This window comes from Geotrypetes seraphini, chromosome 6 (genome assembly GCF_902459505.1).
Source record: "Geotrypetes seraphini chromosome 6, aGeoSer1.1, whole genome shotgun sequence".
Taxonomy (NCBI): domain Eukaryota; kingdom Metazoa; phylum Chordata; class Amphibia; order Gymnophiona; family Dermophiidae; genus Geotrypetes; species Geotrypetes seraphini.
This window is the reverse complement of record NC_047089.1, coordinates 194,080,240-194,097,400: the sequence shown is the minus strand read 5'-3', so window position 1 is coordinate 194,097,400 and position 17,161 is coordinate 194,080,240. Positions and strand designations below refer to the sequence as shown.

General features: G+C 44.5%; 1 protein-coding gene across 1 annotated transcript in view; it reads right to left on the bottom strand.

The window, feature by feature from the left end:
• Positions 1-17,161, bottom strand: part of LOC117362935 — an 89,370-nt gene that overhangs the window by 9,379 nt on the left and 62,830 nt on the right. The window contains exon 5 of the mRNA XM_033950026.1: positions 16,892-16,940. Coding sequence (XP_033805917.1) covers positions 16,892-16,940 — 49 coding nt within the window. The remainder of the gene's footprint in view (positions 1-16,891; positions 16,941-17,161) is intronic.

Sequence of the window (17,161 nt, the reverse complement as noted above, 5' to 3'; positions counted from 1 at the left end):
GTGTCCAAATGTTAGCTTCTTTACCCTTAATTATACATGCATCAAATTAGGAGGGATTTATTTCTCTTGGCTGAGGCATATTGAAATAATTAAAATGATGATCTTTTCCCAGCTGCTGTTTTTATTCCAATTGCTTCCGATTTGGGTAGGGAGGAGGCTTTGAGAATCTACAAAAGCAAATTTTACAGTTTATTTGGGAATGTAAGCACCGTCAAATGGAAAAAAAATGTTTGGGTAAGAAAGTGGGAGGGCTAGCGGTCCCATGTCAGTAATCTGGCAGCTCAGTTTATGACTCTGCTGGAATGGCAAATCCAACAATGTAAACCATGGGTGGAGATTGAGCAGGAGGGAATAGAAACTGTTCCCCTCATGCACTTACCTTAGGTTCCTTCTGGGGATAGAATGATAGGCTGCTTGGAAGTGGTCAATATTACCTTGCAGGTTTGGAGAGCAGTGTAGGGGCTTCTAATGGTAGGATGGAAATACTCTTGGTATACACCTCTTAGGTTTAATACAGAGTTTGCTCCGGGGGAAGAACTAGTGTATTTTCTAGATGGTAATGTCAAGGGCTGGTTTGAATGGGGAAATTAGTTGACTTAGATAAACTTTTGGAGAACTTCAGGGAATCTATGGTGTTAACCCCTCAGGACTTATTCCCATATTTACAGGTTAAACATTATATCCATCAATCGGGAGTCTTGAGGGAATTTTTGGGATGTAAAACTAGGTTTGTTGCAGAAGAGGGCTATCTCAACACTATATCAATGCCCTAACACTGGGACAGAGGAACTCTTAAAATACATGCTAGCTTGGGAAACAGATTTGGGCAGGCCTATTATGATGCATGAATGGGAGATTACATGCATTGGGAGGGCTCAGATGCCTACGGCCCCTCCCAAGTGCCTTAGGCATCTGAGCCAATCAGGGCCTTGGGCCCCTCCCTAAGGATCACATGATACACCAAGGAAGGAAGACACGCCATTTTGGATCGGCAGGCATTTGAAGGTGGAAGGACCGTGCTTCCCTCCTACTTCCAACGTCAGAAAAAGGTGGTGGGGTGATGGTCATGGGAGCATCCAGTGGCAGGAGGGAGTAGGTATCCCTCCTGCCTTTTTTTTTTGGGGGGGGGGCCCTCTGCTGGCAGGAAGGAGTGGGCATCCCTCCTGCCAATTTTCTCTCGCGTGAGGGGTGGGAATGGGCATACCTTCTGCCATTTTTCACTAATGGGGAGAGGAGAGATTCCCAATGCCACGTTCGTCCGAGTCATTGGGGAGGGCTGTAATTGAAGGGTAGGGGGGGCTTTTTTATTTTTAATGGGGCAGATATTATGCCCCAAACAACTGAATGGCAGAAGGTTGCTTTCAGGGCTTCCCCTGTCTCTCAGCTGTTTGGGCTTCCCCTAACGGCTTTGTGCATGTGTGAGAGTCACTCTCACAGTGATCAATCAGACGGCAGAGTCAGGGACTAAGACAAACCTCCACGTGAATCATTTGCATGCAAACTTTTTAGTGCATGAATAGGTCTTTATGAATTGGTAAAAAATCGGATCGGAGCAGACCCAATTGGTCTTACCGATCCTCTTTAGTGCTTCTAGGCCTGAGTGTGGTGACTGAAGCAGGGAAAATGATCCTTTGAACTACAAATCTGGCCTTGGCCTATGCCCAGCTCAAAGACAGATTTCTTTTTGTAAGCCGTGGTTGCAGGTACTTGACCCGAAGATCTGGCTGGTGCCCTGAGACTGTGTGAATGGGACCAGAGTTACATAAATAAAAAAAATCTGTCCCCCCCACCCCCCCTTTTCAGCATTATTTCTCTATGTCTCTATTTCACTTCCCCTTTTTCAGCATTGCCCCTCTCTGTGTGCTTATCTACCCCTCCTTCAAAAGGAGTGTACAATTCTGCAATTAGATTATTAGGGGGTGTTTTCTAATTAGAGATTCTCTATGTTTATCTTGAATTCCATCACCATTTTCCTCTCCACCACTTCCCTCAGGAGGGCATTCCAGGCATCTACCACCCTCTCCATGAAAAAGAATTTCCTAACATTGCTCCTGAGTCTTCCTCCCTGCAACCTCAAATTATGCCCTCTAGTTTTACCATTTTTTCTTCTTGGGAAAATATTTGGTTCTATATTAATACATTTCAAGTATTTAAACATCAGTATCATATCTCCCCTGTCCCTCCTCTCCTCCATATTATACATATTTAGGTCTTCCAGTCTTTTCTTATACTTCTTTTCGTTCAAACCCCTTACTATTTTCGTTGCCTTCCTCTGGACTGCTTCAAGTCTTTTTATATCCTTCACCAGATACGTCCTCCAAAACTGAACACAGTACTCTCAAGTGTGACATCACCAATGTCCTAAATAGGGGCATCAACACTTCCCTTCTTCTGCTGGTTATTCCTCTTTCTATACAGCCTAGCATCCTTCTGGCTACAGCCACCAACTTGTCACACTATTTAGATGCCTTTAGATCCTCAGACACAATCACCCCAAAGTCCCTCTCTCCGTCAGTGTTTATCAGCCTCTCACCTCCCAGCACATAGAGTTCCCTCAGATTTCTATCCCCTAAATGCATCACTCTGCACTTCTTCACATTGAATTTTAGTTGCCAGACTAGACCATTCTTCTAACTTTTGCAGATCCTTTTTCATGTTTTCCACTTTTTCCGGGGCGTCCATTCTGTTACAAATCTTGGTATCATCCACAAAGAGACTTACCTTACCTTCTAACCCTTTGGCAATGTCACTCACCAACTTATTGAACAGAATTGGTCCAGCATTGATCCCTGAGGCACTCCACTTTCCCTCCTCTGAGCGAATTCCATTAACCACCACCCTCTGGCATCTGACCAGCTTCTAATCCAGTTCACCAGTTTGGGCCCTAACTTTAGCCCATTGAGTTTGTTTAAGAGCCTCCTATGAGGAACCGTGTCAAAGGCTTTACTGAAATCTAAATAAATTACATTTAGCACACGTGCTTGATCCAATCCTCTGGTCACTCAGTCAAAGAATTCAATCAGATTCGTTTGGCACAATTTACTTTTAGTAAATCCATGTTGCCTCGGATCTTGTAATCCATTAGATTCTAAGAATTTCACTATCCTTTTCTTTAGCAACGTTTCTACTATTTTTCAAATAACTGAAGTGAGGCTCACCGGCCTGTAGTTTCCTACTTTATCTCTGCAGCCACTCTGCTGTTCTCCAGTCCTGCAGAACCTCTCCCGTCTCTAAAGATTTATTGAACAAATCTTTAAGAGGACTCGCCAGAACCTCTCGGAGCTCCCTCAATATCCTGGGATGGATCCTGTCCAGTCCTATAGCTTTGTCCACCTTCAGTTTTTCAATACTTTCTTCTGTCAATGGTACAGTATCCACTCCATTCTCAGGTGTAACTTTGCTAACCCTATCCACTCCATTCTCAGGTGTAACTTTGCTAACCAATTGCGGTCCTTCTCCATGTTTTTCTTATGTAAATACCGAACAGAAGTACCGTATTTTCGCGGATATAACGCGCACCGTTGTAAAACGCGCACAGGGGTATAGCGCGCATAAATCACGAAGATATGTAAAAAAACTTTTCTATACCGCGCTCAGGCATATAACGCGCATGCTGCCCGACTCTCCTTTCGCCCGCCCTGACTTTCCGTGCGCTGTCCCGACTCTCCGTTCACCCCCCCTGACTTCCGTGCACTGTCCTCCCTTGAAGTCCTGTCCCCCCTTGAAGGTCTGTCCCCATCCTGAAAGCCTGATGCCTCCCCCCGACGTCCGATACATCCCCCCCCCCCGGCAGGACCACTCGCACCCTCACCCCGAAGGACCGCCGACTCCCCAACAATATCGGGCCAGGAGGGAGCCCAAACCCTCCTGGCCACGGCGACCCCCTAACCCCACCCCGCACTACATTACGGGCAGGAGGGATCCCAGGCCCTCCTGCCCTCGACGCAAACCCCCCTCCCCCCCAGCCGACCCGCGACCCCCCTGGCCGACCCCCACGACCCCCCCACCCCCCTTCCCCGTACCTTTGGAAGTTGGCCGGACAGACGGGAGCCAAACCCGCCTGTCCGGCAGGCAGCCAACGAAGGAATGAGGCCGGATTGGCCCATCCGTCCTAAAGCTCCGCCTACTGGTGGGGCCTAAGGCGCGTGGGCCAATCAGAATAGGCCCTGGAGCCTTAGGTCCCACCTGGGGGCGCGGCCTGAGACACATGGTCGGGTTGGGCCCATGTGCCTCAGGCCGCGCCCCCAGGTGGGACCTAAGGCTCCAGGGCCTATTCTGATTGGCCCACGCGCCTTAGGCCCCACCAGTAGGCGGAGCTTTAGGACGGATGGGCCAATCCGGCCTCATTCCTTCGTTGGCTGCCTGCCGGACAGGCGGGTTTGGCTCCCGTCTGTCCGGCCAACTTCCAAAGGTACGGGGAAGGGGGGTGGGGGGGTCGTGGGGGTCGGCCAGGGGGGTCGCGGGTCGGCTGGGGGGGAGGGGGGTTTGCGTCGAGGGCAGGAGGGCCTGGGATCCCTCCTGCCCGTAATGTAGTGCGGGGTGGGGTTAGGGGGTCGCCGTGGCCAGGAGGGTTTGGGCTCCCTCCTGGCCCGATATTGTTGGGGAGTCGGCGGTCCTTCGGGGTGAGGGTGCGAGTGGTCCTGCCGGGGGGGGGGATGTATCGGACGTCGGGGAGTCGGCCGGGCAAGAGGGCTTGGGCTCCCTCTTGCTCCGATCGTGGATGCGGGTGCGGGTGGGAGCGCGTGCGAGCGGTCGTTCGGGGTGGGGGTGCGAGCGGTCCTGCTGGGGGGGTGAATCGGGCGTCGGGCGGGGTGGGAACTATGTAAAAAAACTTTTCTATACCGCGCTCAGGCATATAACGCGCGAGGGGTATGCGCGGTACGTAAAATCACGTATAACGCGCGCGTTATATCCGCGAAAATACGGTATTTGTTTAGCACATTTGCTTTGTCCTCATCACTCTCTACATAGCAGTTCATACCTTCTTTCAATCTCGTAATTTGTCTTTCTCCTTTCACTAATATACCTGAAAAAAATTTTGCTTCCCTTTTTTATATTTATAGCCATTTGCTCTTCTGCTTGCACTTTCACCAGACATATCTCTCTCTTGACTTCTTTCAGTTTCATCCAATATTCTTTTCTGTACTCCTCTTCTTGAGTTTTTTTTAAATATTTCACGATTGCCAATTCTTTTGCCTTTATGATTCCGCCACTAGTTTGAAGAACCATATCGGTTTCCTTTTTCTCTTATTTTTATTTATTTTCTTCACATAAAGGTCAACAGCTCTTTTTATTGCACCTTTCAACTTGGACCACTGTTTTTCCACTTCTCTTATGTCTTCTCATCCAATCAGCTCTCTCTTCAGGTACTCTTCCATGCTACTAAAGTCCGTATGTTTGAAATCCAGGACTTTGAGTTTTGTATGGCCATCCTCCCCTTTGGCTGCTATATTGAACCAAATTGTATGATGATCGCTACTTTTCAGGTGGGCCCCCACTCAGACATTTTAGACACTTTCTCCATTTTTTAACGCCAGATCCAGTATTGCTTTTTCCCTCGTGGGTTCCATCACCATTTGTCTTAGCAGAGCCCCTTGAAAGGCATCCACAATCCCTCTACTTCTTTCCAGTTCTGCAGACGGAACTTTCCAGTCCGTATCTAGCAGATTGAAAATCACCCAGCAACAGCACCTCCCCTTTCTTTCCCAACTTTTGTATATCCATAATCAGATCTTTGACAATTTGCTGCGATTGAGTTGGAGGTCTTTAGACAATACGGAAGTGGATAGAAGTTCCATCTTCTCAAAACAATCCATATTGCATCTTCCTTTCCTCAGGTCTCCTGAATTTCAGTCGCTTGGATATCGGTCTTTACATAGAGAACTACTCCTCCACCTTTTCGACCATCTCTGTCCTTCCTAAAAGATTATAGCCTGGTATGTTGGCTTCCCATCCACGTGAATCACTGAAACATGTCTCTGTGATAGTAACAATATCCAAGTCTGCCTCTAACATCAGGGCTTGCAGATCCTGATTTTTGTTGCTTAGACTGTGGGCATTTGTGGTCATTGCTTTCCAGCTATTATTCCTCAACAATCTCATTTTTTGTATAGTTTTAATTTCAGCTCATTTCCTGTTGCTTCGCTAGCAAGTGAATTGCTAATATTGTTGTTTTAATTGCTATCTTTATCATCATCAAATCTTGTCTTTTGCTGGGGTGTAGCCATCGGAAGTAACCCCCACCTTCTAGTTTAAATGCCTAGAAACATATTGCCTGAATTTCTCAGCTAGGATTATTATTCCTGCCATGGTAAGATGCAGCCCACTATTACAATACAATCTCTTGTTTTTCCATGTATTGCCCCAAAGTTCTCAGTATTATGTGCTCTTTCCTCGCCCTTCCCATAAATAGGTAGTACTTCTGAAAAAGCTACAGTCTTTACAAAAAGGTTTTATCCTCTCCCCCAGTTCCTGAAAAACTTTCTACGCTGCAAGTCGGTTATTGTTGGCTAGGTCATTTGTTCTAAGGTGGATAATATTATCAGGGTTCATATTCTTTGCTTCTTTTCTAATTACAATCAATATTTGTCTGGCATTCCTGGTAGCTGAGGATCCTGGAAGGCATTTCACTATTTTGAGTTCCTTGTCCTGTGTTCCAAGTTTAATCCCTCTGATGATGGAATCCCCAAGTAGCAATACTTCCATGATTTTAGCTTTTTTTATATGTGCTTTGGGGGTGCTTTACTTCACAAGTTTTTTTTTTATCTTGAGCATCACAATGCTCTAATGGAGCAAAGGGATTTTAGGGGCACCAATTGTGAAGGTGGATGTTTGTGTCACATGCTGTAGTCTACCTGAGCCTACTGGCAGACTGGCAGTCCTCCCAGTCCCTGGAGTTTCTGGGGCTTCTCTTCATCTCCAGACAGGGTCTTGTGTTTCTTCTCAGGGCAAGTAGGCAGAACCTTCATCAACAGATCAGAATTCTCTGTCTAGCTCTCTTGGCTTGGTTTTATCTGCAGGTTCTGGAATCTCAGGTAGCCTTGGAAGTGATCCCCTGGACAAGGGTGCCCATGTACCCTTGATGGGAGTCCCTCATATCTTGGTGATCTCTACAGAGTTCCCCCCCCTCCTTCAGATGCTGCTCCCCTGGATGGAGCCAGCTAGCAACAATTTGTGCTCATGGCTTCAGGGGGTGGCTCTCGGCCAGGGCTGCCGCCTTCAAATTTCTAAACGGATGACTCTTAGGATGGTTGCCAGCCTGTTGGGTTGTGGACTAATTGCAGGGCCCGCTCCATTCAAGGGTAGTGGACTCCTGGTCCACAACATTGGTTGATCTATCGCCTGGAGTTTTGGGAAATTTGGTTGGTGCTACTCTCTCTTCAGCCCCTTCAGAAAGAACAGCGGTGCAAGTTTCTTCAATGCCATGGCTGTGGTGTCTATACATCATGAGGGAGCTCTAGTGCTCTCTCTCTCTTGGGCCAGAATGATCGGTAGCATTCCACCGGGCAGAAGTGCTTCTTCTGTCTTTCTCGGCAGCCCATGGGGCTGGAGTCAACAAAGTTTTGGAAGTCTTCCTCGGCTGACAGTTCCTGGTATCAGGAGCATGGTTCCTCTCACAGGAGCCATTCTGCCTGCTCTTACAAGAGCCGGGGTTTGTCCCAGAGGGTCTTGTTGGCTTAAGCAGAAATTTTAAAGATAATATAAAAAAAGCAAAAAAAAACCCTCCCTCACAAATATGTGATGTCACCCGAACAAAGAGAGAAAGTCAATGTGTCAATACTGTAATCACAAGGAATAAAAGACCCTTGGTCTTGAGAACCTAATTCATTATTATTTTTTTTTTACATTATTTAAATCTTTTTTTAATAAGTTAACAATTTAATTAATTATGTGCAAAAATATCAAGTGAAAACATCACTAAAATTTTAAAACATACATCCACATAGTCACAGTGTTTCAAAAGGCACTTAACTTTATGTTGGAATAGGGCAAGAAAAACCCAAAGAATTCCATGTAAGGATCAGCTATGTAGTCCTTCAATCAGTCTGTTGATCCGATCCTTATAGGCCAATTCAGTACTTTGATTGATTGGTCCAATCTCTTTTAATCCAATTTTTAAAGTCTAATCCTTAGTTCAATCTTCTGAAGGGTCTTTCTGGTCCAATCTTTAAAGTCAAGTCCTTAATCGAATCTTTAAAGTACAGTCAGATGGCGGCTCATCCGTTTCACAATAACTGCTTCATCAGGGACATGTTATAAAAATCATGATATATGTAGAAATATCATTTATTCCTTGGAAAACATGGCATTACCTTGTAGGTCAGGCTCCTACATGCTGGATTGTTTCCAAAAGGCTCTCTTGGAAAACGTGGCATTACCGTGTAGGTCAGGCTCCTACATGCTGGATTGTTTCCAAAAGGCCAGCATGTAGGATCCTGACCTACACGGTAATGCCATGTTTTCTAAGGAATAAATGATTTAAATAATGTAAAAAATAAATAATGAATTAGGTTCTCAAGACCAAGGGTCTTTCATGCCTTGTGATTACACTATTGACACATTGACTTTTTCTCTTTGTTTGGGAGACATTAGGCAGAGATTGCAAAGGCTGGGTGCCCTTTCAGTTGATGAACAGCGTGGAAGCTAGGGCCGGATGCCTTGGTTTGGCCCTGGCTGGCTCACGAGTTTCTGTATGACATTCCCTCCGTGGCTTCTAGTTGGTCAAGTCATCCGCCGGACAGCGATGCATTCCAGCCTGGTGTCTCTAGTGGTTCCGGATTGGCCTTGCCACACGTGGTATGTGGTTCCCGTATGTCTTTAGCAGGATGAGAAGCTCCAGTTCCTTTTATTGATATCTTCTCAGTCAGAGACCGGTGTCCATGGAGAACCCACAGCATTTTGGTTTTAAAGCATGGCTCTTGAGTGTTCAGCCTTAATGAGTGGTTATTTGGTGGCAAACAGAATGCTAGGAATGATTAAGAAGGGGATCACAAACAGATCTGAGAAGGTTATCATGCCGCTGTACCGTGCTATGGTGCATCCCCACCTGGAATACTGCATCCAACACTGGTCACCGTACATGAAAAAGGACATAGTACTACTCGAAAGGGCCCAGACTAGAAGAGCAACAAAAATGGTTAAGGGACTAGAGGAGTTGTCGTACAATGAGAGGCTAGAGAAACTGGGCCTTTTCTCCCTTGAAAAGAGGAGACTGAGAGGGGACATGATCGAAACATTCAAGATATTGAAGGGAATTGACTTAGTAGAGGAAGAGAGATTGTTCACCCTTTCCAAGGTGAAGAGAATAAGAGGGCACTCTCTAAAGTTAAAAGGGGATAGATTACATACAAACGTAAGGAAGTTCTTCTTCACCCAGAGTGGTAGAAATCTGGAGCACTCTTCCAGAGGCTATTATAGGGGAAAGTACCCTCCATGGATTCAAGAAAGGGTTAGATAAGTTCCTGCTGAACCAGAACGTACACAGATAAGGCTATACTCAAATAGGGCACTGGTCTTTGACCTAAGGGCCGCCGTGTGAGCGGACTACTGGGCACGATGGACCTCTGGTCTGACCCAGCAGCGGCAATTCTTATGTTCTTCTGCCAAAGCCTGGTAGGCTTTCTCACAGGGGGGTGCTAGGAATTAAGTGGATCCTGAGAAGGCTCCCAGTAAGGTAGTCTTGGACAGGAGGGTTTGGACAGAAATCTGGCAATGGCCTCCCTGAAAGTTCAGGTTGCAGGATTTGCGTGTTTTTGAGCGTGCAGAGGCGCTAGTTCATTTACTACTCTTTCAAATGTGACCAGGTGTATGAGGGGGGCACTTCATCTGCATTTTCCCTTGCGTCTTCCTTTCCCTTTGTGGACTCTTATCATTTTATAGGGCCTTGGTGAGGCTCCCTTTAAACCGCTATAGGATGAATTTCTTCTGGACCAAATGATCACGACGGTTTTTCTGATCACCGTTGTCTCTGCACTGTGTATTTTGGAGTTTCTGCTCTTTCATGTAGGGAACCTTGTCTCCATATTACGGATGTGGGTGTTTTTCTTCGTACTGTGCCTTCCTTTTTGCCGAAGGTGGTCTTGGCTTTCCAAGTCAATCAGGAGGTTAGATTGTCTGATTTTCATTTGAAAGATTCAGAGCGCAAAGATCAGATATTCTACAAATTAGATGTCTGCAAGCTCTTGCTTCTTTATTTGGAACGGATAATTGAGTTCAGGGCTGTCTGATCATTTTTTTGTTCTCACTGCTGTGCCTCACTGTGGTAGGCTGGCATCCAAGTCTTCGATAACACGATGGATTGAATAGACATTGTCGTGACTTACATCACCCGTGACAAGCAACCACCAGTTTTGCTTAAAGCACTCTTGATAAAAAGTATGACTGCATCGGGGGCAGAATCTCATGCGATTCATCCTGATGAAATTTGCAGGGTGACTCCTTGGTCCTCACTTGCTATTTTTACCCTGTTTTACTGAATGGATGTGGCAGCATATTCAGATGCCATTTTTGAGGACCTCAGTTTTGGGGGCAGGCTCTTCTGTCCCTCCCTTGCTACCGTGGCTTTGGTAAGTCACCTAGCGTATGTAATCCGGAAAGGACATAACAGAATGGAAGATTAGGTTTATATCTTCGATAATCTTTTTTCTGTTAGTCCCTGGATGATTCCATATGACCCGCCCTCTCTGTCTTTACTCAGTTGAAAACTCAGACTAAAAACACACCTTTTTCATATAGCCTTCAATCCTTAACCCTACTCCTCTGCCCACCAACCCAGTCAGCTTATTAGCCATTCACCTTAACTGTATCCATCACATCCTGTTTGTCTGTCTTGTCTGTTTAGATTGTAAGCTCTTCGAGCAGGACTGTTTTCTTCTTCTTTGTGATTCTGTAAAGCACTGGGTACGTCTGGTAATGCTATAGAAATAATTAATAGTAGTAGTAATTGTTGAAGTAGCCTGCTCCTTTCTGCCTTGGTCACTCTCATTACAGGTTTGAAGTTTTTCCAGTCAGTTGGCAGATCCTGTGGGGAGTTTTTGTGAGTATACACATTCCCGAAGGATTTTCTTGGGTTCTTGGGAAATTGCCTTTATGCCTGTTTCTCACTTCTTAATATTTTGCAGAGCAAGCCAGTTTATGATTTACTTGTATTGATGAGGATTCTCCCATGTATCCCCTTGTCTTGGATTTGCAGGTATGTGCTTGGCTTTGGAACTGAACTAAGGTTGTTTGCTGACTCAGAGGCTAGGGGAGTGGAGCATGTGTTCAGAAAAGATGTGGATTTCTGCAACACCTGGACTGTGGTTTGGGATTGAACACCTAGCATATGGAATCCTCCAGAGACTAACAGAAAGATTATCAAAGGTATAAACCTAATCTTCCAGTTGCTCTTATAGATATGTTATTTTCTACATTCTATCAGACTCAAGTTATAATTTGTGATAGAGGCGCTAAGGTGCTGATACATGTTGGGCATTTTAAAGAACTTTTCTTGAAGTCTGTATATACCTACCTGGAACCACTTGATCTTCTAATAAAAGACTGGTTTGGACCTTTTTATCTTCTGGTTTTTGTTTTGTTTTTTTCTATGCTGTTTTTGCAGTTGGCCTTGCTTCTATTTTTACTGTCATATGACTAACAATTTTAATTAAAATCAAGATGTTTAAGAGGCAGATTGAGGCTTTTAAAATCAGATTTTAAAAATCCAAGATGGCTGGTATGGTAGCATTTTGGCACCAAAAATAAAAATGCAAAAACTCAGAAAAGGGTTTTAAACCTTTTAAATCTCCAAAAATGCAATAAAAGAACCCCCCAGTCAGTGGTGTACCTAGGGTATGTGGCACCCGGGGCCCATCATTTTTTTGACACCCCCCCCCATCTATATGAAAAATATGATTTTTAGTAACAATCCACATATCACACAAGAGTGTACCTAGGAAAAGGCAGCATCTTAAACACTGCAGTGAGCACTAGAACACCAACACATACATTGTAAGACTAAAAAAGCCAGATCCCACACAATCAATTGATCCTGTAGTCAATGCCAACTGAAAACATGTTCTTTTCATACACACAGAACAGAGATACACCCTCGCCCAATATGGAATAATCACAAACTAAAAATAGAAATATGTAGACAAAAGTTAAACTGAACCACCAAGAAACCAGACCATGGATACATTGCAACACCACAAAAACAGTAACACGTGTCCTCTAATACAGTGCAAAATATAAAGACAGTAGATGTAAATTTGAAAAAACTGATACATAACAATCACCACTTTACAAATTAACAAATACAAATAAAACAAATAATGAGAAATAAAAAAATACCATTTTATTGGACTAATCCCCGTAAGCTTGGTCCCCATCCCCGCAAACCGCCTGATTCCATCCACACAAGCCTTGAATTGTTTATATTAAGTATAAAAAGAAACAATATTCTGTCTTCTCCTCACTCTCTCTTCCCCATTTCCCTTAAGCGTCCTCAGCCCACTCTCTCTCCACTTTCCTTCAGTGCACGCACATAAAAACAAGCAAGTAATTTTATATCATTTTCATTCTATTCATTCATAGAAATTAAAGTCTAAATAATGCCAGTCACATAACAAAACATGATTTTACAAAAATAATTCCCTGTACAGTCAAGCCTGCAATGATTACTAGATGTCTTTCAGCAGCTCTCCTCCCTCCCTCCCCCTTACCTTTGTGGCCAAGTCAAAATGATCTACCAACAATAAAATTTTAAAAACACAAAGCACGCTGTACGCAGAGAAAATGTTAATTATCATTTATATTCTGCGGGTTTTCAAAGAGGTCAAGGCAGATGACTTTATGCAATGTCACCTCAGTAACAACTATACAAAATAGACAAATATACCCCCTCCCTTTTTACTAAACCGCAATAGCGGTTTTTAGTGCAGGGAGCTGCGCTGAATGCCCCACGCTGCTCTCGACGCTCATAGGCTCCCTGCGGTTTAGTAAAAGGGGGCCATAGTGCAAAATATGGACAGCATATATAAATTCTCAAAACGGACACATTTTGATAACTAAATTGAAAATACTGTAAAATAATTTTTCCTACCTTTGGTAATTTCATCAGTCTCTGGTTGCACTTTATTCTTCTGACTGTGCATCCAATATTTCTTCCCTTCTTTCAGCCTCCTATATGCTTCCTCTCCTCCAGACCTCATTCCCTCCCCAAACTTTTTCTTTGTTTCACCCTGACCCCTTCTTTCTTTTTCTCTCTCTCCATACCCCCTTTCTTTCTGTATGTCTGTCTTTCTCTCTCTCTCCGTGCCCCATTTCTTTCTTTGTTTCACCTTGCCCCCTTTCTTTCTTTCTGGCTCCCTTCCCCCCCCTTTCTTTCTTTCTCCCTGCCCTCCCCTCCCCCATGCCACCACCATTGGGAAAATGCTGCCACCGCCGCTGGGGAATAGGCTGCCACTGCCGCCATCGGGAACAGGCCGGCGCCAAGTTCGCCCTGCTTCTCTTCCCTGCGGGGCTGAACAACTCTCACCGCCCAACGTCAATTCTAACATCGGAGAGGACGTTCTAGGACAGCCAGGCGATTGGCTGGCCCAGAATGTCCTCTCCGCCGTCAGAATTGACGCGGGCAGCGAGAGTTGGTCAGCCCCATAGGGAAAAGCAGGGAGAACTCGGCGCTGGCCTGTTCCCGATGACGGCGGTGGCGCTCAAGTGGCTAAAAAGCCGCAGTTTGCCGGCCTAGGGAGAACACTGTAGGGTGGCCAGCTGTGTACCTCCTTGGGGCGTAAACTCGGGGTGAACCGCCCCCCCAACCCCATCTTGGTATGCCACTGTCTGTACCTCACTCCCTCCCTATGACCAAAAATTTTCCTTTCTTCCATTCCTGTGTACACAACCATTTCTTTCCCTCCCTTCCTCTCTCCCAAGTCCATGCCTTCTGTGTCCAAAAACGCACTCCCTCCCCCACCTATTTCTCTCCCTTCCTTCATTCTCTCTCCCAAGTTCATGCCTTGTGTCCAAAAATGCACTCCCTCCCCCCTTTTGTGTTCCGCGTTTGCCTCCTAGCCCTCATCTTAGCAACTTTCTCAGCCAAATACAACTCGAGCCGTGAGGCTCATCTTCTGCTCCTACCTGCCCTGCCGCGCACACATAGCCGACCGGAGGGCTTAAGCAAAGCCTTCCCTCCGACATCAGCGCTGACATCAGGGAAGACTTCCGGTCAGCTATGTGTGCGCAGCAGGGCAGGTAGGAGCAGAAGACGAGCCTCGCGGCTCGAGTTATATTTAACCCCGCGGGTCCCCCGTCATCCCCGTTCAGCTCTCTCCTGTGCACCCCCTTGGGGCGTGCACCCGGGGCGGACTTCCCCCCCCACCCCCCGTCCTCCCCTAGGTACGCCACTGCCTCCAGTATCTCCTATAGACTATAATGGACCATATTCACAGTTCAGTTGGTGCTGTGCCTGCTTCAGCTCAAAAAATCATAAGAACATAAGAATAGCTTTACTGGGTCAGACCAATGGTCCATCAAGCCCAGTAGCCTGTTCTCACGGTGGCCAATCCAGGTCACCAGTACCTGGCCAAAACCCAAAGAGTAGCAACATTCCATACTACTGATCCAGGGCAAGCAGAGGCTTCCCCCATGTCTTAATAACAGACTATGGACTTTTCCTCCAGGAATTTGGCCAAACCTTTCTTAAAATCTGCTACACTATCCACCTTTACCTCTGGCAATGTGTTCCAGAGCTTAACTATTCTATAAATGAAAAAATATTTCCTCCTATTGGTTTTAAAAGTATTTCCCTGCAATTTCATTGAGTGTCCCCTAGTCTTTGTAATTTTTGATGGAGTGAAAAATTGATTCACTTGTACCCATTCTATTCCACTCAGGATTTTGTAGGCTTCAATCATATCTCCCCTCAGTCTTCTCTTTTCCAAGCTGAAGAGCCCTAACTTTTCCAGTCTTTCCTCATACGAGAGGAGTTCCATCCCCTTTATCATCTTGGTCGCTCTTCTTTGAACCTTTTCTAGCACCTCTATATCTTTCTTGAGATAAGGAGACCAAAACTGAACACAATACTCCAGGTGAGGGCACACCATGGAACAATACAGAGGCATTATAATATCCTTAGTCTTGTTAACCATCCCTTTTTTAATAATTCCTAGCATCTTGTTTGCTTTTTTGGCCGCTGCCGCACATTGGACAGAAGGTTTCATCATATTATCTATAATGATACCCAGATCCCTTTCTTGGGTGCTAACCCCCAAGGTGGACCCTAGCATCCACTAACTGTAATTCAGGTTATTCTTCCCAATGTGCATCACTTTGCATTTGTTCATAAATTTCATCTGCAAATTAAATTTCATCTTCCAATTTCCTAAGGTCTGCCTGTAATTTTTCACAGTCTGCATGCGTTTTAACAGCTTTGAACAGTTTAGTGTCATCTGCAAATTTAATCACCTCACTCGTCGTTCCAATTTCCTGATCATTTATAAATAAGTTAAATAGCACCGATCCCAGTACAGACCCCTGCGGCATTTGAAAGGTGAAGATTGCTGCCTCAAACATGTAAAAAAATCCATATGCTTGTCTCTTCATGTTGCCAGTCAGACCATAAATTAAACTGAAACCACAGACCATAAATTAAACCAAAACCACTCTATACAGCATTGGTGAGGGGTGGGGAAATGCAGCTGGTATCCAATAAAGCCCTCAGAACCAACACAGAGTCACACAACCTACACTCAAGCTCTAGTAATAACTAGGAGCAAGACTTGCTACTAGGGGACCAGTCCCCGAGCCTTCCAAAAGTGCAGGCTGGCTGGATAAGTGCTGTGTAAAAGGGTTGCCTTCCCAGACTTCTGGCAGGAGAGTCTATGTCTTCTCACAGGCAGAGCTACCCCAGGAAAATGGAGGACCTCTTAAGCACCAAGAAGCCTCAAAATCAGGATAAAAACCTGAAATAACAAACTGAGAACAGAGAAGATTAAAAAGACACCTTCAGCTCACAGGTACAAGGAGAAACTGAGGAGAAACAGCACAGCCAAGTGACACTAATATGAGGCGTAGCCAAGAAATGTAGATGACACCTTCTACACAAACTCATGAGTAGGTAAATAACCCACTGGTTCAAGACTCATATGCCTTTTCCACTAGAAAATTGGGATATTATTGCAAATCATTGATGAAACAAATGTTTAAAGTTGTATTATAGAAACATATTAGTGTTATAACCCCCCTTTTATCAAGCTGCGCTAGAGGTTTTTAGTGTGAGCCAGCGCAGTAAATGCTCCGATGCTCATAGAATTCCTATGAGCATCTGAGCATTTACCTCACCAGCCTGTGCTAAAAACCTCTAGCATGGTGTGATAAGTGTGTGTGTGGGGGGGGAGGAGGGGTATGTTATTTGAATGTTCTGATTTGTGCTTATTAGATGCTGCATAAGTATTATGTTTCCCTTTTAGTATGTATTATATCTCTCTCATTTTAATTTCAGTGTTGTTAAGTATATTTTTGAAACTGTTTCTTGGTAGTCCTATTATTAAGTTTCAATTTTTCTTATTTTAACATTACCTCATTCATTGCATCTATGTATACTGTATATTTGGTCTTTTTACTAGTTATGCTGTTAACATAATTTTAAGTTTTATGTTGAATCATACCTGCTGTACACCACCATGTGTGAATCTCTTCATAAAGGTGATTAATAAAAACCAATAAATAACTTCTCCCTTTACAAAGCCCCTGTTGCTGCGGTAATCGCTCTGACGTTCATAAGGAATTAATGGACATCGCAGTGTTTGCCACACGGCAGTTGATAACACGACTTTGTAAAAGAAGCCCTAAATAAAGTGAATATAAAAGGAATTGAAAATATCAAAAAGCACTTAACTTATGGAGAAATACATACCTCATTTTCAGATATGTTCTCTTGTTCAGATTCTAATATTTCTGTCGTTCTGAAATTAAATAACAGTAGCTTGCCAATATATTCTAATCTGCTGATGATTTATTAAGTTAGCTGCAGTTTAAGCATCACAATTTTTTTTTTACTATTATAAAAGTGTTATTTACATTTTGGAAATAATAATTTTAGTTGTCTGTTTTATTATTTTTTTTTTCCAACAGACTACAAAATACAGCTTCATTAATGCTAATTTGAGAATAAATTTTTTCCCCC